Source organism: Papio anubis, chromosome 3 (genome assembly GCF_008728515.1).
Source record: "Papio anubis isolate 15944 chromosome 3, Panubis1.0, whole genome shotgun sequence".
Classification (NCBI taxonomy): Eukaryota; Metazoa; Chordata; class Mammalia; order Primates; family Cercopithecidae; genus Papio; species Papio anubis.
The window spans coordinates 139,111,868-139,138,244 of NC_044978.1; the positions used below are offsets into that span (position 1 = coordinate 139,111,868).

Consider the following 26,377-nt stretch of genomic DNA (forward strand, 5'->3'; position numbering starts at 1 on the left):
ATTAGCACTCAATACATGTTAGCTATTATTACTATTAAAAATTTTCATTTTGGTTGGTAGAGCCATACCATCTTTAGGTTCATATTTAAATGCAAAGAAGAAACAGTTAATCAACCTGCATTCACACTTTGATAGAAAGACCATCTTCAGTGGCACAATGGCTTCTAATAATCACTTTGGGAATTCTGAACCTGTTGTAAGAAATTTGAAATAGGACACATTCTCTCTGAAGTGAGAGAACTGTTTTGTCCAAAAGGAAAGTTAATGCAGGAAATTTTCTCTAACCAGATATTGAATAAATTTCTCATTCTAAATATAAAGAAGAAGTAACCAAGAAATTAACAGATTGTCTATGCCTTGATTTCATGCATTATAAAGAGTAGATAAACCTCACGTTTGCAATCCCAGCATTTTGGGAGGCCGAGTGGGGAGGATCACTGGAAGCCAGGAGTTAAGGACTAGCCTGGGCAATAGGTTGGGACCCAATCTGTATTAAAAAAGAAAAAAAAATCAAGTAGACAAGCCTTTTATAAAATAACATGCTTATACTTAATTAAGATAGCTTTGTGGAAGTTAAAGGTGTAGAGAACAAAATTATTTTTCTAATTATGTTTTCTTGAACATCTAAAACAAACAGGGCTACAAGAAGCCTATATTTGAAAGCCTGTGGGCCAAATACAGGAGAAACTATTCTCAGCTTAAAAACAAGGTAGCTTTATATAAACAGACTGTTCAGAGCAGCAGCCTCTAATGTAATTATTATGAGGAGTTAATCTGAGAAGGTGAAAAAGAACACACTAGAAGCCTGCATTTTTAAAGGAGAAGAGGAAAAAGGTAGAAATGAAATACTAGGAATGATAAAATGAAAGAGTTTAGTATACATTTTTATGAAGATGCTATAGATTTGTATTTCTTAACTCTTAACAATACATACTTTTTCTAATAGTAATATATTCCTTATTGAAAATTTGGATAAATATAGAAAAAAATCAGATAATCCTTGGACCTAAAAAATTCATAGTTAATATTTTTGGGTGTCTATAATTTTCTAAATTTTAATGGGCAAAACCACATTCCTCCAATTAAGCAGAAGAAAATGTAAATCTGACACTTCGTTCAAGTAGGATACACTTCCAAATTATGTTCATAGTTTCATACTATAGTAATAGAAATAGCCACATATTATATAATATGAGTTCAGGATATGTCTTGCAAATTTGCATTGAGATTTAATGTAGATTTGTCTTTTAATTTGTTCTTTATAAAATTGGAAATAAATTTAAGATGCTTGTTTTACTTAGCTTTTGGAAATTAGGAAAGAAAGTCTTAAAGACCTATGATAATATTTTTCATTGGGCTTTGTATTCATTTTTTCTAAATTAGATTAAGCACCATTTATTTTTCAAGGTTTATTTTGCTATTTTTCTGCCTGAACTTGTCTGTAACACTGATAGCACTTTTCCTTTGAGAGCTGTGTTAGACTTTTATTTCTACTTCACAGAAAATAATAATAATAACAACACATTTTAGGTATAGTGGAAGAATACCAGCTTCCTTATCATGACCTAGTGCCCAGTGACCCCTCCTACGAGGACATGAGAGAGATTGTGTGCATCAAGAAGTTACGCCCCTCATTCCCAAACCGATGGAGCAGTGATGAGGTAAGGCTCAATTGAGGTAACCATGTGGCTGCGACTGACTTCTAAATAGACTAATGTTTTAGCCAAAATTCCATGTATTCATTGTAGAAATTCTTCTTTGTTTTAATGGTGATGGTGATGGCACCTTTTTGCAGTGATTTATATGAAGATAAGTGTAGTTTATTAAATTACTTGTTCTACTTTTCCAATTTTATTTTGCCAGTTCCAGAATATATTGAGTGGGCTGGTCAGTGTTTAGCCTGCATAACAACACTATTTTCCTTATTTATAATGTCTTGACATTTGCATAAAACCTATTATTTCTCTGTGTGTGTTTTTAAAGCATCATGATTTTTCTCTGTAACAAACCCATGTACAGCGTTCTCCCATTTTGATTAGAGAAAAAAGTAAGCATGTTAAAGTGATACAAGTTGACCTAGTTAAGATGCCTGACTGTACTGGGTATCTTTGTTAATAAGGATGATGAGATGTGATTTGAACAAATCCACCTTCAGCTTGGCTCTAAGGATGTGGTGGTGAAACCTACATAGGTCTGGAAAGGAGCTGCTAGGAAGGAGGAAATGAGTCTTGCCTTTCCTGACTCTTCCTCCTGTTCCACATTCCTCTCCTTCCACCCTCCCAGCCTTCAAACTCACTGTGTTCTAGAGTTCTCTGGCAGACTGGAATATTCAAGATGAGTTTGAAGCACCGCTGGAAAAACAAAAACAAAAACAAAAAAACAGGCTCTTATCAAACATCTACCAAAGCACTGCAAAGGAGGGACAGAGCACTATTTCTTAAGTGTAAAAGCCATTTAAAAGTAATCTCTGGGCCGGGCACGGTGGCTCACATCTGTAATCCTAGCACTTTGGCAGGCTGAGGCGGGTGGATCACTTGAGTCCAGAAGTTCAAGACCAGCCTGGCCAATATAGCGAAAACCCATCTCTATTAAAAAATGCAAACAATAGCCTAGTGTTGTGGTTCACGCCTGTATTCCCACCTACTCGGGAGATTGATGCACAAGAATTGCTTGAACCCAGAAGGCGGAGGTTGCAGTGAGCCAGAATCATGCCACTGCACTTGACAGACCAAGACCCTGTCTCAAAACAAACAAACATAACAACAACAACAACAACAACAACAAAAACACCTTTGGCTCATTGGTTTTGTGTCTGGTTACTAAAATGCTATATAATAATATATGTTTTCCAGCAAGCTGTGCAGAAAGCTTTATGAGATGCTGGAGCTCTGTTATTGTCGGCTTTTGGTGTTACTTGAAATCTCTTCACTGAGGATTTCTTATGAAGTGAAATTGTACTTTTCAATAGGAAGACCAATAATTGATGTACCACAGGAGAAAGTGTTAGTGATACTGTGCACAGGTCATTAATCTTGTTAAATGGTGCAGTGTGATGCTATTACTGCAGCAGACAGCTATGATTTAGGAATAACTGTGTTTGCATAGTATGGAATTAGATAAAAGATTTAAACTTATCAAGTGTTGTAAACAATCTGGGAGTACTGAGTGGAATACAAACTCCCTGGGTATGTTTATGTTTGCTTAACACTAACTTCAAAGACACCCTTCTACAGTCAGCAGAACCACCTGCTTGCTTCTGTCACAAAGAAGACATGAACATCTGTTTTAGTCATATATAATTTTGCATGAAAAAAACCTACAGAATTTCATTCCTACATGGTTTTAAGGGTACCTTTTAAAAATATATTCAAACTTAATGAACCTAAAGCTAAAAAGCTACATTATATCAGGTGCCAGCATTGCAGATGATACATTTTTCTAACATTTCTCTTCCTCAGTGTCTAAGGCAGATGGGGAAACTCATGACAGAATGCTGGGCTCACAATCCTGCATCAAGGCTGACAGCCCTGCGTGTTAAGAAAACACTTGCCAAAATGTCAGAGTCCCAGGACATTAAACTCTGATACGACAGGAAAAGTAAGCATCTCTGCAGAAAGCCAACAGGTACTCTTCTGTTTGGGGGCAGAGCAAAAGACGTCCTATAAGCATCCACAGTACAAGCCTTGAACATCGTCCTGCTTCCCAGTGGGTTCAGACCTTACCTCGCAGGGAGCGACCTGGACAAAGACAGAGAAGCTCCCAGAAGCAGAGATTGATCTATGTCTGTTTGTAGGAGGGAGAAACCGCTTGGGTAACTTGTTCAAGATATGATGCATGTTGCTTTCTGAGAAAGCCCTGTATTTTGGGATTGCCTTTTTTTTTTTTTTTAAGATGCTTTCATTTTGCCAAAATAAAACAGATAATGTGGATGGTTTAAGGGTTATAGAATTATAGTTTAAATAATAACAACAAAAGTTCTTCCCAGGAGCTCTGCTGGAAGGTAAATTAAAATACATGTCTTTCCATTGGTAAAATATTGTTGCACTCTGTGAACCAAAAGACAGTCTAAGTTGGAGGACATAGAACAGAATTCATCTTAAACATACTCCCCACCCCACCTTAGCCTCCTCAGACCACTTTGGCCATCCCTGCATTTGGGGCCGCTACGGTAATGTGAATGCACTGGGTACAGACACCACCTGTCTAGGACCACATTTGGAATTCCTGCAGGTGGCCTTTTGCAGCGTCAGGCAATATGGAACAAATGAAGGTTTATGTGATTCTAATAGAAGTAATTGTTGATAGGTGTTCTTCAGAACCACTTCTGTTTCTGATTGTGTTAGGCGTCTCTGTCATGGTAAAGTCCTTCTCGTTAAACACAAAGAAAGCTTTTGTTTTGTTTTGTTTTTTAATGTGCAGAGGATTGACCTGTACATGCTTTTGATCTCTCAATCAAAGGATCAATATTAAATAAAATTGTCATGAGCTGTGTTGAAGACGGGGTGCTTTAAAATAGAGGTAATTTGCTCTTGTGTTGTAAGAGGAATATGTCAACAAAGATAGGGAACGAGGGAGAGTGATGGTGCAGATGGCTTGTATCTTATATATGCAAGGGAGCCAATCTCAGAAGCACAAAGAAAAAAGTGTGCGTACCTTATTTTGTAGAGATAAAGATGATGTCTTTTTGTTGTCTGTCAATTTTGTATGCATCTGAGATAAGGAATAGAGAGGAAACATCCATCAGGCTAATTTAACTACATTTTATTTTAAAAATAGGGAAACATAACCTCTAGATGGGACAGCAGAGGAGAGTTAGTGGAGGCCACACAATATTATGGGCTGCTGTGTTTTATTGTTCTAAAATCAATATGGATGGAACATGTATATCTTAAGTGATCATTTCACATCTTAGGAATGCCTACTCATTTTATTTTATTCTAGTGATGTTCAATTCACTATTTAATTTATTATATTTTCTCTTCTGTGGCACTTATACAAAATATCTCTTCACCTACTTAGTTCTACAGGGTTTTAACTTTGGAACAACATGAACAAAATCATCGAGAAGGCAAATATTCTTTAGCAACATGAATATAATAAAGTTTAAAGTCGTACACTTTAATCACATACTTTTCCTTTCTGTGGTTTTCTTTTGCTTCTTTGAAATTCTGTAGTGGTTAGTGGTAGTAAAGAATTTGAAAGTACTTTCTCCTTGTCCTTTTTTTTTTTTTTTAAGACATTCCTCCCAGAATACTCCAGGGGGCAGTGTTTTATAACACATTTTCCCCACTGGGTGATTGAAGGATGGAGGATTTTTGAAAATTTGACAGCTAAGTGAAACATGAGAAAACATTTTCCTCACTTCTGAAGTCGGTTTGCAGCTGGTAACTTGTTCATCCAGAAAACATTCTAAAGCAATGATAGTTTGTGAGCTGTGCTTACAGTTTGGGAGAATCATGAGGATTCTTTCTATATTTTGCACTTACTTCCCAGTGCTTCATAGCCGCATTTTGTTTGTAACTAAGACAGAAGAATTTCATAATCCTTGAATTTGAAAAAAAAAAAAAAAAAATTGCGTTTTCACAGAGTGAAAACAGTTGGTTCCAAGTAGAACTGTAATCAGAATGCTGCTTTTATTGATATTAAAAATAATCAATAATAATGTAAAGATTCCTTTCTCTTGTGTCAGTTATATTCTTAGGGATAGCCTAGAAGGAATATATGGTTAGAACTAAGTGTGACTAATAATCTGAGCCTTGGAGAGAAACTTCAGTGCCTCTAAACAGATCATCTACAAAACAACAGGTAAACATTTACGCCAGTTAAGTGGGACATGTTTTTGTTTCTTGGATTTTTCCTAAATTTAAGTGAGGTTGGGCTTACCTTGTAGATAAAATTGTGTTTTCTTTTTGGTAGATACTTGAACGTGGATAACTTCAAATCAGAATATTTTGTGAGGAGGTGATGATTTGAAATTAAGCTAGATTTCTAGGGAGGTGTTGGTGCCAATGAAGGATGGGAGGAAATTAAAATAGTCTTCAAACTTCTTCCTTACTATATTTGGTTGCTTTGGAAAAGATTGGTAGCTTATTTTCTAATCTTCAATCTCATTTATTCACTATTAATATTTTAAAAACATTCCTGAGATACTTAAAAAGACCCACCTAGCAATTATGGTCGCTCAATGAAACAAGAATTTATTTATGCATAGATTTTTCTCTGTGTCTTACCAAAATCCACCTTACTTAGATAACACTAAATTGTTCTTAAAGACTATCTACTCATTTCCCAATAATCCTTTATGATTTCAAAATTTCTAGCAGCTCAGAAGTGAATTTTATTTTATTTTTCACTTGAATAAATGAGAACACAGAAATTAATAATGTCATTTGTTGCTTACTGTCAGGATATTTCAAAGACTAAGAGTTTCTTCTAACCCCTCCCTCTCAAAGGAATCCTAAATTATTAGTTGTTAGATAAGTTTTGTATGCTAAGATATTCAGGTTTATAGTTTATGTATGTGTATATATATATAAATATATATGTATATATAAATATTATGTTCAGTTTGGAGTCTGGCACAACTCCATTATGTGGATTAGAGAGTAAGATATTATGGATGATAAAGTACTAAATGAAACATAATATTTATTTATAAAAGTATGTAGATTGTTAAATCACAAAAAGAGTGCTATGAACATTATGTATGAGGAAACAGGCCTTTGACCTCCTGGAAAGCACTGCTCAAAAGTCATTAGTGACCATTTTTGAATTCCCCAAACAGAAAGCTTCTTAGAAAACATGCTGAGATTTTATTTACAGGGAATTCTTTGACACATTTCAATTGGTGTGTAGTCAAGTATAGCAAGTACCTAATAATGACTGAATTTCGTGTTCCTAGAGTCATGCATATTCATTAGAAGTGTTATGTTGTTGGTCTGATCTGATTCTTCTTTGTTTGTGGGTGGAACGGCACTGAGAGAAATACAGTTTTTTAAACTTGAACATGTTTAGTAGTTATATTGCCTTAGAAAACCCAGACACATAGCAGTGGAAATGAAAGAAATGACATCAGAAGTGACTTAATTCAGCAATTATGATTCCTCTTGTAAAACAAAACAGAAAAAATGCCATATTTTTTAGAGAAAAGTTGACAATATAGGGGTTTCGTTGTCCGTTTCACAAGAAGACTCATTTGTTCTTTTGGGGGAACCAGTGCCTTACAGATTTTGTATATACTGTAATTATTCAGGACTAGGGAACAAACAATTGTATTGTATTTGTTACAGATTGTATATGGCTTTGTTTTAACATTCCCCTAAATAAAATGGCTTCATTCTCCCGTTGGAAAAAAAACATGACTGTTATGTTATAGTCGTGCTTGCTTGCTTATTTATTTATTTATTTATTTATTTATTTATTTATTTATTGTCTTTGAAAATATCACATTGTAACAGGTGGGAAGGCACAATGAAGGAGGCAGATGCAGGTAAGTTTTTCACATTTCACGACAGGAGGACAAGAGAAACGGTCTGATGGCTTCTACTTTCTTTGTGAAGGAAACAGTCATCTGCTGAGAGTGAGGGGAAAGGCAGGGAAGTCAGTGGTTTGAGAGAAGGGAAGAAGGTTTAAAATTGCACTGGAAAATTACAGCTTGCTGGGGAAAGAGCCAGATGGTTATGGGCAACTCTGAGGGCCAAGTTAGGCTTCATGAAGCTGACTGTGGCACAGCAGCCAAGCGTAGACTCGGGACTGCCAGGCAGCCTATTGGTGTGAATCCAGCTTCCCTCACTCCCTCAGTTGTGTGACTGGGCACATTTTGACCTCTCAAAGACTCAGTTTCTTCCCCTTGAAGATGAGAATGATGTTAATATCCACTATCTGGAGTTGTTCTGAAGATGAAATGACATAATCCATGCACCAAGCATGTGGTGAGTGCTCAGCTATAGTATTCACAGAAATTCATAGTGCCACTTTTCTTGTGATTTATGATTTTATCTGTCAGCAACCCAAATACAGGTATAGAGACAGCAGTGGTAGGATTCATTCAGGGTACTGGTTTATCATGCAAATGCAGCAACAGGTCATGGAAAGTAAGAATTATTATTATCAAGGGGCTGGTGGGCCAGAGGGGGTAAGGAATTAATTAGAGGAGCTAACAGACCCCCACCCCCGCCACCGCAAAAAAACAAAACAAAACAAAAAAACCCAGGTCCCAGGACAGGGAATCCTGATGGGGTGGAGGTGGTATCTCCGCAGTTACTGAACTGAGGGAGGGGCTGTGGTCAGATTTTGAAGGGAGAGCAGCTGAGGGTGTGATCGCAGGAGTGGGTGAATCCAGTTCGTGGGCAACGTTGGTGATGAAAGAGGAACCCAAAACCTGGCCTTTAGATTTGTTGTCTTCGTGGATTTTGAAGGTGGCAGTCTTGGGAGAGGAAGGTTGTGAGGCAAAATTCTCCAGTGCCACAGAATGGGGAGGGGCGTAGTCAGTGAGAGGCAGAGAGAGGGGCTGGCCAGCTGAGCCAGGAGGCCTGACTTGCCAAGCATTGGGCTTTCTTTGTTTTTTTTTTTTTTTTTTTTTTTATAATTTATTTATTATTATTATACTTTAAGTTGTAGGGTACATGTGCATAACGTGCAGGTTTGTTACATATGTATACTTGTGCCATGTTGGTGTGCTGCACCCATCAACTCGTCATTTACATCAGGTATAACTCCCAATGCAATCCCTCCCCCCTCCCCCCTCCCCATGATAGGCCCCGGTGTGTGATGTTCCCCTTCCTGAGTCCAAGTGATCTCATTGTTCAGTTCCCACCTATGAGTGAGAACATGCGGTGTTTGGTTTTCTGTTCTTGTGATAGTTTGCTAAGAATGATGGTTTCCAGCTGCATCCATGTCCCTACAAAGGACACAAACTCATCCTTTTTTATGGCTGCATAGTATTCCATGGTGTATATGTGCCACATTTTCTTAATCCAGTCTGTCACTGATGGACATTTGGGTTGATTCCATAGGAACCGCTCCAGTCTCCAACTCCCAGCGCGAGCGACACAGAAGACCGGTGATTTCTGCATTTTCAACTGAGGTACGGGGTTCATCTCACTGGGGAGTGCCGGACAATTGGTGCTGGTCAGCTGCTGCAGCCCGACCAGCGAGAGCTGAAGCAGGGCGAGGCATTGCCTCACCTGGGAAGCGCAAGGGGGAAGGGAATCCCTTTTCCTAGCCAAGGGAACTGAGACACACAACACCTGGAAAATCGGGTAACTCCCACCCCAATACTGCACTTTAAGCAAACAGGCACACCAGGAGATCGTATCCCACACCTGGCCGGGAGGGTCCCACACCCACGGAACCTCCCTCATTGCTAGCACAGCAGTCTGTGATCTACGGGCAAGGCAGCAGCGAGGCTGGGGGAGGGGCGCCTGCCATTGCTGAGACTTAAGTAGGTAAACAAAGCTGCTGGGAAGCTCGAACTGGGTGGAGCTCACAGCAGCTCAAGGAAACCTGCCTGTCTCTGTAGACTCCACCTCTGGGGACAGGGCACAGTAAACAATAACAAACGCAGCAGAAACCTCTGCAGACGCAAACGACTCTGACAGCTTTGAAGAGAGCAGTGGATCTCCCAACATGGAGGTTGAGATCTGAGAAGGGACAGACTCCCTGCTCAAGTGGGTCCCTGACCCCTGAGTAGCCTAACTGGGAGACATCCCCCACTAGGGGCAGTCTGACACCCCACACCTCACAGGGTGGAGTACACCCCTGAGAGGAAGCTTCCAAAGCAAGAATCAGACAGGTACACTCGCTGTTCAGAAACATTCTATCTTCTGCAGCCTCTGCTGCTGACACCCAGGCAAACGGTCTGGAGTGGACCTCAAGCGTTGGGTTTTAATGCAATGATCTGGAATCAGCGCTGTATGAGAAAGACCTCACCCCCTCCCAGCTGTGGAGTGTTTGAAGTGTGGAAGGATGAGGCTATTGCTGCTGCCCCTGAATTGTCACCTCTGCAAAAGGGGAGGGAACATGTTAGGGCTGTTGTTGCAAGCATTGTGGACCCTGGAGGGCAGAGTGAGAAGTTTGGTTTTGAGGGGATCCACTGGAGATTGGATCAGGACCATGGAAGCCCAAAATCATCCGGGGAGTGGAGAGTGCAGGAAGGTTTGCATCTGACACAGAGAGAATGAAGAGTTTGGGTGAGATTGGCAGTGGTTAGCCAGCTGCACTTATGTCTAAAGAGTGCATCCTGGCACTGGGATTCAGACTGATCTGCTTAAATTCCACCATTTTCCACTTTTTCATTCTTTGGAAGCACATAATCTGAGCCCAATCTTCCCACCTATAAATTCCCACCTCTTCAGGCTCTTGTGAGGAGTCAATAAGATGAGTATCTGAAGTGTGTGAAGGTCCATGCCAAGGTACAGTTTAGGTGCTCACAAATACTGCTCTTTCTCCTTTCCTTCTTCTTTTCTTTCCTTCCTTTCTCCCTTTTTCCTCCCCTCCCCTCCCCTCCCTTCCCTCTCTTTTCTTTCTCTCTTTTTTCCCTTCCCCTTCCCCTTCCTTTCCCCTCCCTCGGCTCCTCTCCCTTCCCCTCCCTCCCCTCTCTCCGCTTCTCTCATTCTTTCTTTTTCATTCATTCTTTTTCTTTCTTTCCTTCTTTTTTTTTTTTTTCTGATAAAGCCTCACTCTGTCTTGCCCAGGCTGGAGTGCAGTGGCATGATCATAGCTCACTGCAGTCTCAATCTCCTGAGCTCAAGTGACTTTCCCATCTCAGCCTCCCAAGTAGCTGGGACTACAGTCATGCACCACCATGGCTGACTAATTTTATGTTTAGTAGAGACGAGGCCTCGCTCTGTTTCCTAGGCTGGTCCCAAACTCCAGGACTCAAGTGATCTCCCCATCTTAGCCTTCCAAAGTCCTGGGATTACAGGCGTGAGCCACTGTGCCCAACCAGTGCTGCTTTTTCTTCCTGCCATTAGTTTAGCAGGATCTACAATTAGCAACGATTAAAACCAGCTGAGATTTGCTATTGGTACATCTTTCCCACCTTCTGTGCACCCCACTTCTGTGTGTCATGGGCTCAAGTTAAATTTTTCACAGAACTCACAGGCATACTGACAGTAAATCTCAGCTGAGGAAAAAAGGTTATTTTCTTGGCATTGGTCATTTTGTAAGTTGCAAGCTTGTTGTCTCTATCTGGTCACAGCAGCAAGGTACAGATGACCACGCTCTCAGAAGTTTTGTCTCTGCAAAGTGATTCCTAATTTCTGCCTTAGGTTCTGATCTGAGCTTAGCTGTGGGAATCTCTGGGACTGCTGAAGGTTCTTTGCTTGGCATCCGTATGCTGGTACTGAGAGACGGGAACAGAGGGAGGCCAAACTTCAGAACTCTCCAGGGACCTCCACTCAAAGACAGGGGCTTAGGTTGGGCCCTCAGTGAATAGTCTTTGAAAATGCATGCATGCCATCCTAGGTAAGGCCTTCTCAGCAGGAATCTCAGCTACCAAAGTTTCTAATCAGGGATTAGCGGTCTGGTAACAGGGCTGAGCCTTTGCCACCATGGGTTTTCTATGTAAAGGACAGTTTTTGTTAGTGTTTTATTGTTTTCATTGTATTTTCATTCTTTTATATGGAATTTGAATTCTCTAGCTCAGCTGCAGCCCTTATTTCTCCCTTTGATTTTTACCCAGGTTCCAGTTTATGTATTTCCATTACTTCCTTAGCCTTGAAGAAACATTTGAATTCGTGATCCCAGCATCGATTGTTTTATGTCATTTTCTTCTAGTCCATGGCATGGACCAGTTTCTCAGTGCTGGGCAATGGCTTACACCCTTCTGCCACCGAGGCTGAGGGGAGGGGTGGGGGCAGGTGGCAGTCCATCTAAGGAAGCGTCTCCAGGTCATTCTCTCATAGAGGACAGGGCTGCCTTTGCTTCTAGTCCTCAACCTCACAGCTGCTTCCCACTTCACAGCTGGAGCCCTTAGCTTGCTCGCCCTAAGGCAGTGGCCAGCAGTCCTGTACCAAGCTGAGCTCCTCTGCTGGTAGTTGCTCACCTTTCATTTCCTACCTATTAGTATAGTTGTTTGCAAACTTCATTTAAAATCGGATCTCTGGGGGCAGGGCTTGACACTCTATTTAGAAGCTCCAGCCCCAGGGAATTCTGCAGAAGTTCTAGACATTGGTTCTCACCCTTAACTGCTCATTAGTACCACCCGGGAGTTTTTAACGCCAGGACCCCTAGACCACTTCCATCAGAATCTCTGGAGGTGTGACCCTGGCATTAGTTCTTAAGGCCCCTCGGGTGATTCCAGTGTGGAGCTGATTTTTTAGTAGCAACATTCTAGAACCTCATCCTGTGCCTGCAGGAGGTGGTGATCACCATCCACGCAGGACCCAAAGCCTTTCTGTCCCACTAAAGAAACACGTGGCGACTCTGAACACGCAGGAGAACCTTCTTATGAAGTGAAGGAGGCAGCACTTTGTTGCTTATAAATATAATTTATTACCTGTTTAAAAATTCTTTCTTACATTTTGTACATGTTGGCTGACAGAATAAATGCAGGCAATTTACAAACGAAGGGGACTGCAGGAGAAATCGGGATTGGCAGCCAGGGAGAGAAAAGAGGCACACCCGGAGCTGGTATCCCTCACCTCCACCACTCAGCAAGGCGCCGGACAGATGTCCGGAGGGCACTCTGCCTCCGCCGGGGATTTTTTAGAAAAGGAATTGCATAGAAGATACAGCAAGAGGGAACTCCACAACAACAAAAGTGTTCCATATCAGAAAAGCCAAGGTTGTCATGTTTTGTTTAAAAAAGAAAAACGACAAAGCACAAAACCTCAATCCGACCTTTCTGCAGTTGAACTGTTCCAAAGGGGACAGCAGGTGGATGACACTGCCTCTTCAACATGACTGCTGGGGAATTTTCTCTGACAAACATTGGTGTCTTCTTTACAAAGCGCAAAGAGGAAGGTCACCAACTTGCTTCAGCTCAACATTAAACTCAACACATATAACACCGTGACATCACATGCACACAGTGATGTTCCCTGAAACTGGGCTCAATGCATTATGTCTGGAGGGTGAGGGCTGCACTACCAGTAGCAGGTCTAGGAAAGCATGAAGAAGAGAATGCAAATCACTTGTTCCCACGTGTTCTGACTGCTGTACTTTTTTTTGTCCATGGCCCAGAGGAGTAGACACCTTGAGTTTTTACCCCTACATGTACAGATGCCATTCATTACTTTCAGAATAGAAAAGAAGGCAAAGGTATTTTACACCAGCTATAGATTTCTTGCTCTTATATGTCACTCTAAACAGGTTTCACACTGAGAACCTATATAGCTCAGGTCCCGATTCTCTGATGCTGCCTCCATGTGCTCAGAATCAGAGGCCAAAAGAGAGCGCATCCATCCTTAGGCTGTTGATCAGCAAAACCTGCCTACAGTTCATCTTCTAAACACCAGTACTGAGGGTTATTCCACCCCGGGTCAGTGCCATCAGCTTCTACAGCTGGTCTCATAGTACTTAGTCCAGTAGGCCTTTGGAACTTAAAAATGACACACGACTTAGGCATATTTGTAGGAGACCCTTAAATTATATGATTTGCAATTTATATTTTTGTTGAAGGACAGATCTGAAATGGTATGTTAAAAGGCTGGTATTCAGTAGCAAACACTATGGTAGGTGGGCAGCTGACGATATTTCAGGGCAGCTTCCTTGTTTCTACTTAGAAGCTAGTTGGGCCACAACTCTCACGATATTCTGCAGAGATTCCAAACCTGTGATTCCAGAAGATCACTGGACAGGTCCCTTCAGTAGGCAAGTGTCTGAGTAGACAGCAGGCTCATGAAAAGCTGCTAATAATTGCTGGGCTTGGTGTGCCAGTACACTTGCAGAGTACCACTTGGTTTGTCCTGCTGATGCCCCCTAACCATGCTAAATAGGTCTGAGGCACACATTACATTTGTTGAATGAGCCCGTTAATATCCTACCACAGATCAATACAATGAGGTGACAGGAAAACCTAGGAACCATGAACTCTTATGAAGACAGGCTATTAAAGTAGCATTTATGAAAATGGTGTAAGCACAAGGCTGATAAAACTAAAGGATCTGGAAGCTCATTGCTAGACTTAGTCTTCAGAGAAAACCCACCCAGTGCTACACAAAGTCATCTCCCCACCTTTTGAAAATAATAGGTTTTTCACACTAGAATTCTGGAAATATTAATGACTTCATTTGGCTTCCTTGGCCTGTATGGATATGGGTTTACATAACATTGGTTACAATATATTTATTCCCCCTTATGCCTTATTCCATTAAAAAGAAATAATTAGAGATGCAAAGGAAATCTTCCAAAGTGATCATTACTGCCAGAGATTATACAAATAGATCTCTTAGGGTAGAGAAACATTACTTCATTGCACAGAGGCAAAGTTCTAAAGATTTCAGTCAACATTAGCTCAGCAAGATTAAAGAATATATAAAAATAATACAAAAAGAAAAATAAAAACCAAAGAGTAATAGTTGCTCCTATGAGGCACTCGAAAGATAAAAAAAGTTTTGCTAACTTGAGATAATAAAATATTTTCCTTATTAGATCTATAAAATCTAATGCTCATCAACCATTATCTTGAGCAATGATGTTCTGCTTCACAAAAGCTCCTCCATTCTCAAAGAAGATGGATGAAGCCCCATTTCATTTCAGCTGTGTTTCCATGGGCCCCCTCCCGTTTGTTAGCCTTGGGCTTGCACTGAGTTCTCCATATGAAACTGATGACTTGTCCAGAACAACTGCCAAGCAAAAGCTAAGACTCATTCAACTTGAAGGCTTGAAAACCCAACAAGTAAACCTTTTCTACCTTCTTTACGCTCTCTTGCAGGTCCTTATATAGGTTTATATTTTCCTGGCCCCATAGGGGCAGACCTTATAGAGGCAGAGACCTGTGAATTCTGGGGAGATGGTGATCACCTTATTAACTCCATTCTGCATCTGTGGATTACAGAGGAGTAAGCAGACCAAGAGCACAGCTGCTGTGATGCTGACAGAGACACACAGAAGGACACATGAGACAAGAGCCTTGTTGCTCTTCTCCAGGAGAAGTGAAAAGTCTTGATTCCACCCTCAAAACATTGACTTTTAGGATATCTTACTTGTAGGAAAAAATACCTTAAAAAAAATCACTGGTCGCACAATTTCAGAGTGTCCTGAACTCAGTCCCCATGATTTTTTTCTCCTAAAAATTGCTCTACTTTTTGATAGTTGAGAGATTTAAATCTCTAAAATAGTATATATGAAAATGGCTGATGATGCAGTTTGATATTGAACACCTCACCCAAAAAGTTGTCCAGTTTTTGAAGAGCCTAACTTGCTCACAGCAGGATGGGGGTTTTCTGCACAGCACAGCTGACGACTGTTCATTTGGAAGATGCCGTTTGTGAAACAGCTGTTAGCTGTACCTTGGTGTTACACAGGTATGTCATCAGCATGCCAGCTGTCAATTCTGAATCCAACTTTTCTATTCCTTCCAGATACATTAAGGAAACTTGAATGAGTGTGATAAGAAGAAAATAAAAACAGGATGGAACCTCTGCCTTTGGATTCTCAAATTCAGGAGAAAAGAAACTGCTTTCTTCCCTTTGATTAACAACCCCAATTTTCTCTTCCCCAGACATAGTATTCCATTTGCATATATAAGACTTATTTCTTTCTAAGCAGATACTTCTTACATTTCCAAAGATAAACATTAAGGAGATTTAAAGTATACAAATCCCAATGAAAACCATAAATGATAACAATGACAACTCTGCAAAGACTGTTTTATATAGATTTTACATAGTTCTGTTACAAGAAGCAACTTAAGATGTGTTGTGTATGAATGAGTTGATGTACTAGGCTCACAATGACCTAATTTTGAGATGGGTGATGCAAATGAAAAACAAGTGAGAATAAGAAAATTGTAAATTTGAAGTGAAAATGTTCCCACATCTGTTTGTCATAAAGGTCCTTGAACTCTACAGCTTTTCATTCCCTTTGTCAAACACATTCTAGTGAATATTAAACTCAGGTTAGATTGTGTTGCACACCACTAGATGGCAGCATGCACAAATGATAGTTTTTTCTATCCAAATGAAGCCAGCCAAACTTGCCTCTCCAGCGGTGTAGAAAGAAGCAGGACCTATCAGAATAGTTGATGAAGTGGCTTCCTATGAAATGACTGTTATAGCTGGACCTTCTAAGTTTGAAAGCAATCTAACAGCTATTACTTTACTCCAAAGGAGAAGGAAATCAGAATTTGTAGTGAAAATTATTTGGTATAAATAGTGTATGCATGGAAGTTGTCATTCACTTGATAGGAAACATTAAGAATTCTGTGACTGGCAGATGAGTACCACACACAAGAAATCAGTCGCTTTTCCTTTGTCTGCTGGTGGGAGGTTGAACCAAAAAACAGGCATCTGAAGTGAACCCCAAGGGTTCTCAATGACTTTAAGTAAAACAGTTCCTGTTTGTGTTCAGTATTTCTGTGTTGTTGGTGACTTTTTAGTCAAAGATTTTAGTAACAGTTATGGAATTGAGTCATCTTCATAGCTACATAGCTGCTCCCCTCTCATTTTCACTAGGCATACAAGTTTCAGCATTCAGTTCAGATAATTCTAGTTCTTGAGTTCCCTAGATGATTCCACAACCCCGGTATTGATGAGTAATCTTGAGAAGTTTATTTCAAAATGTAGGAATGGACAACAGCTCTCTTTCCTCCTCCTCCTTTTAAAAAATGTATGTGTATAACTGTGGGTATATATATTTGATTTTTAATTTAGAATACAGTTTTACTCATTGCTACAAACATTATCCACTGAACTTGTTTACTAGTGCAATCTCTCCCTTCCCCAGTCAGTGTACAAATATTTTAAATATGGAAATCCTAATGCGGGGGTGGGCTGAGAGAGGTTTTATAGAATATATGTCCAAAACAGAAGATAAGGAATAAAAAGCATGAAAGAAGAGGCTCCATAGCAAGGTATCAGCAGTTCCTCAGGGATGAGGATGGCAGAGGCATCAATATCAAGATGCTACCAAAATAGGAGCAGAAACATGGAAAGATGGAAGAACATGTATCATTCAAATCTGTTCAGCAACTTGTGTGCCTCCAGCCTAAAAGTAAACCACAGTCATGTTCTAAAGGTTCTGATTCATACACATGTCTGCTTGTTCAGTTTTGGTTTTGCTACTGGGCTTTGATTCTTTAATCCCCACCTGCTGAATGAATTGAGTCCTTGTGTTAAAGACCTTGTGATGGTCCCAAGGAAACATAATAGTTAGTTTCCACAAAGTAGTGTGTTGACTAACATTTTGCAGGACAACAGTTTTTAAAGAGCTAACTAGACAGCCTTTATAAATGCTACTATTATGACAGCAAAGATTCAGGGTGGGGTTGGGTGGGGTTTGGGGGTGTAGAAAAAATGCACCAAGTTCCTACTGCCAGATAAACTTGTAGGAGTGGTCTAGATATCAAGATGCCAAGACAATAGTAAAACAGAATTTGCAACCAGTCAGGAAGGCTGGGGGCAGGGGGGTCCCAAGAGAGGCTAAGAAAATGGTAATAAAGGGATGTCATCTCTCAGTGAACAGCATAATGCAATGATGCAGAGTGACTCAAGCCAAACAAACATAATGCAGGTTAGAATAATCATCTTCCATGTCAGAACTATTTGAAAGGCATAACATAGCCTGGGCAAAAGACCAGCTGATTATTTTGAATAATCTAGGTCAGAGTCCATTGTGGTCTTCAGACAGATGAGTGAGACTGGAGGCATCATGGTGGAAGTTGAGCATTTCAGAATGTGGAGATGATCTAATCCCACCCCTTCACTTTCTAGTGAGGACACTGAGGTCCAGTGTGGTTAAATGACTTTCAAGGTGGCGCAACGAGACAGTGACAGACTCACATGAGAACTGGTTTCCTGATCTCCAGTTCAGAGTCCATTCCTCCAACCACACTGCCTCTAAAGTAGAGCACCATAGGGAGTCGACGTGGGGCCACACAATGGCAATAGTAAGAGAAGTTCATAGAGAACACATCTCATAAGACTCAGAGGAGAAAGACCCTGCCTGAGCAAGCTGAAGGAACAGACTGACAAAGCCAGTGAGCATTTATCACCTTTCTGGGGCGGAATGAGGGAAAGAAAGGTAAAAGGTCAAGGAAGCTATGCATGTTGAATTAAACTGATGACCACACCCACCTTGATAGGTGAAAAGGTGGGGCAGGTCTAGTCAATACCCAAATACTAACAGTACCACTAACAAAAATAGAAGTTAAAAAAAAAATCCTTTTACTAGAATACCTGTAAATACTCATCAATAATAATAATAATACCTTTTTTTAAAAAAAACACTTCATATTGCATATTACAAACACACGTTGTGAAAAAATGCTTGTTTGTGGGGTTAAACATGAACCACTGTCTTCCCTGCAATGCTACAGTTTTATTCCCAAAGGGCACCAGAAGGTCCCTCCAAGGAATAGGAGTCTTAGTTATTTCTTTTTTACACTTAGATTCTCCACTTCCCTGATACAAACAATAACACTGGTTCTACAAGTTCTAGAAACAGAACACTGATGGGAGGATTATCTGAGACACTTGATGCACACGATTTGTAGCAAAAGTCTGATCTCTCTGTAAATTACTAATCTGAAATAGACACAACAAACCGTCCACAGCTTCAACTTCAAATGATTTGAACAAAAATAGAACGAGCCATGGACAGTGTCTGCATCCCTGTCCAATTTGATGTAAACAACATTTGTAGAAATTGGGTTTGTTAAGAAAGTTTATCCATATATCTGGATAGCAATAAAAAGCGTTTCCTAGGAAACTGTAAGATCCTGTACCACACAGCATACAGCCCAACTAAGAGGAAAATTAGGTTGATAGCTAAATTCAAGGTACAAATTTACACAATTTTTCTTAACTCCCGTGATGATGTCCGAGTAAAGTGGGCATGTACATTGGCAGTTGTATCTGTTTTCCTTCTGGCTCCTGCTGCAGTCTTGCCTGTGAAGCGCATTGGTCTCGTCTGGATTTCCTCCTCCGCTGTGATTCCCCTGGACGGCCACAGACTCCCTGTGCATTTTCGTCCTTCATTTCCCCTTCCAGGATGGTGGTTAATACTGCCCTTCTGCTGCTAAGGACACCACTGTTTCATGTCTTCCCATTTCTTCCAAGACAGCTGCCAGCATGCTCAGGTTTCCATCTGGGAAGTTCTGTGCTTCCCAAAGATCCAGGATTACGCCAGTTGGGCTGGATTTGGTGGCAAAGTAATTCAAGTACCTGTAATTGGGAAAGAGAAAATGTGCTCAACGGTGTGACTTACATATCTATTTTTCCTCAGCTAAACTTTTGTGTCTCTCTACTTGTCTTTAAGTATCCTGGTCCCATTGTGGTTGACAGTGAGCCATCCTAAATAACTAGCCCATGCTTAATTAGATCAGCCCCAGACAGGAGACGTGATGTTGAACTTTGTGAACCTCAGCTCTGAGTAAGATAATTTAAGAGACGAGATGTCTATGGGTCATATTCTAAATAGGAAATCAAGAGACTTATGTTTTCTTTCTAGTCCAGGCTTGGATACTCTTTGACAGGTCATGTCACATGTTTTGTTTGGTAGTGACGGTGACATTCCACAAAGTAGAGGCTCCAGAAGTCTCTTGATAACTTAATCTCGAGGCGGTGTTAGCTTGCTAATTATTCATCAAACATTAGGTCCCGCTCAACTGCAGGGGAGGAGCAATAATTACGGTAGTGAATGGTTGTATGATTTGGGGAATTTAGCCCACCAGCTTTGCAAAGTGGATCATGAAACTTGATACTTACCAATGCCAAATAAGCTCAGAATGTCTCTTAGCACTCTTTGCAAGCCTGCAGTGCAAGGTACAAGGATGGAGCTTAATACATATTTGCAAAATGAAAAACTAAATAGATGTGTGGATGGGGAAAAAAAAATGAATGCTACCCTATGTCTAATAGTTATTGGTCCTGGAGAGCACTAACAGAAAGAAGCTAGCCTTGGGGCCTGACCACACCCACCTGTCCAGGTTCAGCTTATGGGCCAGCATCCTCCAGTCATGGCCTCTCGTCTGGGGGGCATCCAGGCTGCTACAGAGCTTCTGCCGGATAGGGAGAGGGATGCTGAAAGCACTGGGCCCTGTGACCGTGGTGATGGTGTTTGCAGGATCCAGCAGCGGCAAATCGATGCCAGTGGGTTCCTGTAGTTCAGGGACAGAAACAACACAGCATTATTTCTGAAGACAAAAGCAATCTCTATTGAACCAATCAACATAATGCCTTGCTTTGAGCGATAAGAAAAGAATGAGTGCTGTTATTCTTCTTCAGAAGAATGGCTGCTTCTTAGCCTGAAAGTTGTGCCTCACTAGATGTAACCTGGCTCCGAGAAAGAGGTACATATATTTTGAGCTAACTTTGCATAGCCGCAGATTTATGGCTGTTTGGTGAGGACTGGGCTGGATGGAAAGTTCTGGTGTGATTCGATAACAGCTTTACTAATGGGATTCTCCAGGCTGAGAGAGAAGAGAGGGAATATCAGAGCTTCTAAAGGTTTAAATTTCAGGAGAGGAAAATGTTCAAAAGGGCAGTGCTTTGGGAATGAATAGATCTGAGATTCAAGGCTTCTGGAAACAGCCTGACCTTGAGGGGAATGTCCTGGGCAAATGCCCCAGTAGTTCTCCCTCTAAACTCCACAGAAGATTTCTCAGTTCTGCTTTTGTTGAATGAAATGGAACACAGCTCTCCTCTAAATGATATCAACTTAAGGCTAATTTTTTTAAAAAGAAAATGGTAAACACACTATATTATTGCCTTAAGGCAAGTCGTTAATGGCGTCCTCCAATTGCTGTATATCCTTATTTTTTAAAAATCTAATTTTAGTACAGAAAACCATAAATTGGCTTTTAAGATAGTCTCAGCTCATAAAACAGCACAAATGCAAAATCTGAATTTCATCTGCAGGAGAAATTCTAATCATTTTCTGATCACTTCTGCTGGTTGGAAAAGCAAAAGCAAATGTTGCCTGGGAACTATTAAAGCAATAAAAGAAAATCTACTTAATCTACTATAAATGCCATCTCTCTCTTTTTAAAGCAGGTAACTTGTTGGTGTGCCTTACTAGTTGCCGGAGGATGAACCGGCCACACCCAGTTTCAGCCATCATGAAGTGTTTGGTTCCTGCTGAGCACTCAGCTCAGGGGCTCGACACCACCATCACCCAGAGCCCCCCAAATGCTGCCCTGCACTGCTTCAGTGGCCTCCCCAGCCGTGAATGCGCTGGCACTGCAGGCGGTGGGGTTGCAATTGCCTGTGTGCCAGTGTTGACTAGCAGTGTGTTCCACGTTCTGGGATCAGCAGCAAGTACTCACTTCTAGGCTTATGCAATCCCATGGAACAGGGTCAATCCAGGGGTGTGGAGGGCATTTGAATTCTTTTGCCATGGTATACACAGTGGTGTTGGCTATGATCATGATATTTGTCCTCAAAACCCAAAGCTTGGCAAACTGAGGCTCCAAGCATTCCACTGGCTCTTTTGTGTTAGCTCCAGCACATACCAGGGTTTAAAAGACTGTGGCATGAACAGATGGGAGTCGGAGGTGCTGAATGAGGATCTTGACCCACAGCTCTTTCCCCCATCAGGCACAGGGTTCTTTCCAAGGCAACGAGGAAAGAGGGCTCCTGACCTCTAGGGGAATGGGGCTTAACGAAAGGTGACCATAAGTGATCTGAGGGCATGTGTCATGTTTATCAATGGATTTATGTTTGGGACATCTGGACTAAATGCACCAATGCCTTTATTAGGCATAGAATGAGGTTTAGATGGAGTGGAGTGTGGAAGTGAAGATGATACGGACAGGAGACAGGGAAGTACTAAGTAGAAGACAGCGGTTCCCAGCAAAGGCCCCACCCTCAAGCCTGAAGACCTGAAGCCCTAAATGAGGACAGGCATTTCTGTTTTCGTGCCCAAAACATTGCCTTTTGGTCCACCATGCCCCCTATCCTGCCCCCATATAAACCCCAAACCCCAAGCTCCAGATGAGACCCGCAAGTAAGGAGATGAGGAGGCACACAGACCAGCAGGGCAGCGATAGTGGAACGACATGGCAGAGAAAGAGAGAAGAGGAGGGATGTCTGGATGTTAAGGGGAGTTCAGCGGGGGCAGTGGGAGAAGAGTCTGGCTGCTGGGTGGCCTGACTCTAGGGGAAGATCACCTTCCTACTCCGTCTCCCCTCCTGACTCCCCACCCATCCTGCTGAGAACCACCTCCACCACTCAATAAAACCTTGCACTCATCTTTCAAGCCCACATGTGATCCAATTCTTTCAGGACACTGGGCAAGAGCTCAGGATGCAGAAGGCTGTCACACTGGCCCCCTGCCCTTGCAATAATGCAGAGGGCCCATTGAGCTGATTAACACACAAGCCATCTGCAGATGGCAAAGCTAAAGGAGCACACCGTAACACATGCCCACTTGGGCTTCAGAAGTCGCAGATACCCACCCTTAGATGCTGCTGTGGGGCCAGAGCCCAAAAGTGCTCGCCCCGGTTCCTGCTCCTGCCCGTCTGTGTGCTCACCCTCCTGTAAGGGGTTTGCGCTGTGCGGCGACCAAACAGGTGTGCCACAACCCTGTCGTATATTCTGTAAGAGCAATCAGGGAACTCTCTGGTTTCAAAGAAAAATCACATGCTACTTCCACAGTTTAGTGTCATCGCCCACATCGTGGTCCTGCTTGCTGCTTTTCTGGATAATGACAATAGGGCCTAAAAGGAGACCTGCCATATTCCTTAATACACCAGCACCTTGATCATCCCTGGGTGGCAGTGGAAGGTTAAAGTCTGCACAAGGGAGGGCCTTGTTTTGTAGTGCTGTCTTGTGTCCCCAGAGAGCCTTTGTACTGTTGGCCTTAGTACCTCCCCGCTGCTTACCTGTGATCCATCCCATACTTCTGCCCAACTAACCTTCCTAAAGTGCCGCACTGTTGAACAGCAATATTTCTCTTTCTCTCCCTCTTATTCTCTCATTAAGAAGTGTTAAATGCCCCTCCTACCACATGAAGTCCAACTCTTAAGCAGTGAAATGTGTGTGTGTGTGTGTGTGTGTGTGTGTATTTAGAGACAGGGTCTTCATGTGGTAGGAGGGGCATTTAACACTTCTTTGTCACCCAGGCTGGAGTGCCGTGGTGTGATCATAGCTCACTGCAGCCTTGAATTCTTGGGTTCAAGCGATCCTCCCACCTCAGTCTCCCAAATAGCTGAGACTATCGGTATGCACCATCACACTGGGCTAATTTGCATTTTTTTAAGAGATGGGGGTCTCACTGTGTTTTCCAGGCTGGTCTCAAACTCCTGGGCTCAAGTGATCCTCCTAGCTCAGCCTTCCAAAGTCCTGGGATTACAGGTGTGTGAGACACCACACCTGGCCCAGTGAGGGATCTTTGTATGACTTTCCTGGTTGGCTGGTATGAGGCTGCAAGGTGACCATGTGAAGTGCAGAGTGCAGCCGGACACGGAGTAGGGCTGTCCACTTGTGCTTCCACTACTTCATTATCTGATCTCAGATTGCCCCGTCCTTGCCATGACTTGACCTGACTCATACGCTCTTTAGAGTCTGAGCACCACTCATTATTTCTCCTGCCATTTCTAAGCATGAACCTCTAACAGTTATTCTGCCCTTTCTTTGATCTCTGTCCGGCAAAGTCCTCAAAGCCTGGTTCAAAAGTCCTGTGTCCTGGGGCTCCCGGGGCAAGCCTACCCTAGGCGTCAGGCCTGGAGGTCTCCTTGGCACCTCCCAGCTCCTCTGTGCTCCTCACAGTCTGCTCTGTGCACATTGGCTGTATCTGTAGGTTACTGCCTTTTATTTCTCACATTTCTTATTGGTGAGAGTATATCACCCTCAGACCTCTATGATAACACTGTGCCCCACACACAGAGACTACTCAATTAATGTTTGTTGAAATGAGAGAAAATATTTGTCCTTAGTACAGAAAGAAGATGAAGCCAGCGCCTGATAGGAGCCCACCCATAGAGCTGCCTTCCAACTAAATGTGGAAGTTAAATCCTGAAATGAGAGGCCAGTTGAAGATAGGCATGGATCTTGGGAGGGCCTGCTCACATATTCATGTTGTCCCCATTTTCTTGTGGATAAAGAACTATCAGCATTTCATGTGGGCACTAAAGTCCTGAGCTGTCTATCCCTGGCTACTCAGCCTATTTATTTCTGTGTAGATGAAACAAGCTCAATAGGGCATCATTTCTTTGTCTCTCTTATCAAATGGCTGACAACAGCCTTGAAGGTAAAAGTAAAACACATTTATACATTTATATTTCATCTAGTAATTTTAGTTGCTATTAGTTCTTCCTTTACTTCTAGGTAAAAGTAGAGTTCATGGTCACAGAATGCTTATCTCAATAATCATTTATAATATCGGTACCATCAGTCTTTGATGTTATGATTTCCTTATGTAAACATATGATTTTTCAACATGAGTCAAACCGCTGCTATGGGTGATGATACACATATTCAGGACTCCACAGTCCTGAAACAACTTTTTATTTTGACATTTGGACTTTTCCTAAAGTCACTTAGAAAAACTAGATTTTCCCAATGGTCATTTGGAGCAGGTTATGGAAAGCAGAAGATGTACACAGATGAAATGGCTATAGCAGAGTGATATTACTTTGTACATTTATTTTAAATATTTATTTGTGTATACAAAAGTGCTATGCATCACGACTTGAGGTTATAAGATCTAGCAAATATAAAAATTATAATTGCTTTTATTACCTATAAATCTATTATTAAAGTAGATGAGGACGAGCACGGTTGCTCACACCTATAAACCCAGCACTTTGGGAGGCCGAGGTGGGTGGATGACCTGAGGTCAGGAGTTTGAGACCAGCCTGGCCAACATGGTGAAACCCTGTCTCTACTATCAACACAAAAATGAGCCAGGTGTGGTGGCACACGCCTGTAATCCCAGCTACTCGGGAGACTGAGGCAGGAGAATTGCTTGAACCCAGGAGGCGGAGGTTGCAGTGAGCCGAGATCATGCCACTGCACTCCAGTCTGGGCCACAGAGCAAGACTCCATCTCAAAAAAAAATAAATAAATAAAAGTAGATGACTAATACTGCCTCCTAAAACTGCACCTTTTTTCAGGGTTCAGAGCCTTCAACTAAAGCAATGTTGTGATAAACTAACTTGGGGATACATGCTACCTTCTTTTCTCTGGGAGCTAATTTTTGTTTATTTATATTTAGTTTTCATTTATTTATTTATATAGGATCTGAGTTTTATTTTTGTGCTTATTTTGATAGAAAGAAAATCTGAAACCTCAATTGATGACAGACCCCACAGATTGAAGAAGCAAAGTTGACTCAAAAGCCCTGTTATTCTTATGGCATTAATGGCACCAGTGAAAATGGTGAACACAGATTAAGCACGTGCTCTGGGCCAAGTTCTGTTTAGAACACTTACTAACATTCTCCCATTTAATTCCCACACAGGCCCAAGATAATATTCTATACCAATTTACACATGGGGAAACTGAGGCAAGAAAGGATTAAGTCATTGGCCCTATCTCCATGGAACTGTCATGGGAATTTCCCATGATGGATGTCTGCCTGTAACTGAAACAAAACAGATGTGAAAAAAACTATAAATTTATCTGTCCTCTGTACCATGTTTTCTTTTGGAGATAATGAGTAGCTTCCTGGTTACTCTCTCTGCACTTTTCTATGAAACAAACAAAAAAAAGAAAAAAAAATCTTTTATCATCTTTTACATTTGGACATTCGTTTGTGCCAATACAGTTAGTCTTCCAGACATTTTCCTTCTTAAACTTCATCTCTGTGAAATTAAAGCCTTTGTCTCTAGTTAAGGAATCCCTGGCTAAATCACCCAAAGACAACTGGCTGGCCCTTGAAGTAATCAGAGTAGATGTCACGCACAGCCTGGTCTCTTGGGTGGGCAACAGGTCCTCTGTCTTGACAGGACAGGCCAAGGGCTGTGTGGCTATATAAATGACAGCTGGTGAGTGCGTTGGGTGGTGGGTGGCTGGAGGGAGGGGCAGCATATTTCTGGCAAGTCAGCTCATTCCTGAGAGATGGGACATTGGAATGGGAACCCCAGCCTCACTGCCATCTTGCCCTGTGACCCTAGGAAGGAGCCCTGTTCAGAAGAAAGAAACCACAAATGGAGCCTTTTCTCTACTTGTTTATGGTTTGTCAATCATCTTGTACCCTTTCTTGGAGGTTTTGATGAGGATCTGGGTCGCAGAACTCTCCAGAGTCCATTGTTCTTCAGTGCAGAGGCTTC

General features: G+C 41.6%; 2 protein-coding genes across 7 annotated transcripts in view; one reads left to right on the forward strand and one right to left on the reverse strand.

Moving 5' to 3' along the window:
• The window catches only part of BMPR1B (bone morphogenetic protein receptor type 1B), a 247,028-nt gene extending 239,667 nt beyond the window's left edge, over window positions 1-7,361 (forward strand). For all 5 annotated transcript variants that reach the window (XM_021939087.2, XM_021939085.2, XM_021939084.2 and 2 more), the window contains 2 exons: window positions 1,531-1,661; window positions 3,459-7,361. In XM_021939087.2, coding sequence (XP_021794779.1) covers window positions 1,531-1,661; window positions 3,459-3,584 — 257 coding nt within the window. In that variant the 3' untranslated portion in view covers window positions 3,585-7,361. The remainder of the gene's footprint in view (window positions 1-1,530; window positions 1,662-3,458) is intronic.
• Window positions 7,362-12,471: 5,110 nt separating this feature from the next.
• The window catches only part of UNC5C (unc-5 netrin receptor C), a 381,402-nt gene continuing 367,496 nt past the window's right edge, over window positions 12,472-26,377 (reverse strand). For both annotated transcript variants that reach the window (XM_003898984.5, XM_009207211.4), the window contains 2 exons: window positions 20,085-20,263; window positions 12,472-19,328 (listed from right to left, as the gene is read on the reverse strand). In XM_003898984.5, coding sequence (XP_003899033.2) covers window positions 19,163-19,328; window positions 20,085-20,263 — 345 coding nt within the window. In that variant the 3' untranslated portion in view covers window positions 12,472-19,162. The remainder of the gene's footprint in view (window positions 19,329-20,084; window positions 20,264-26,377) is intronic.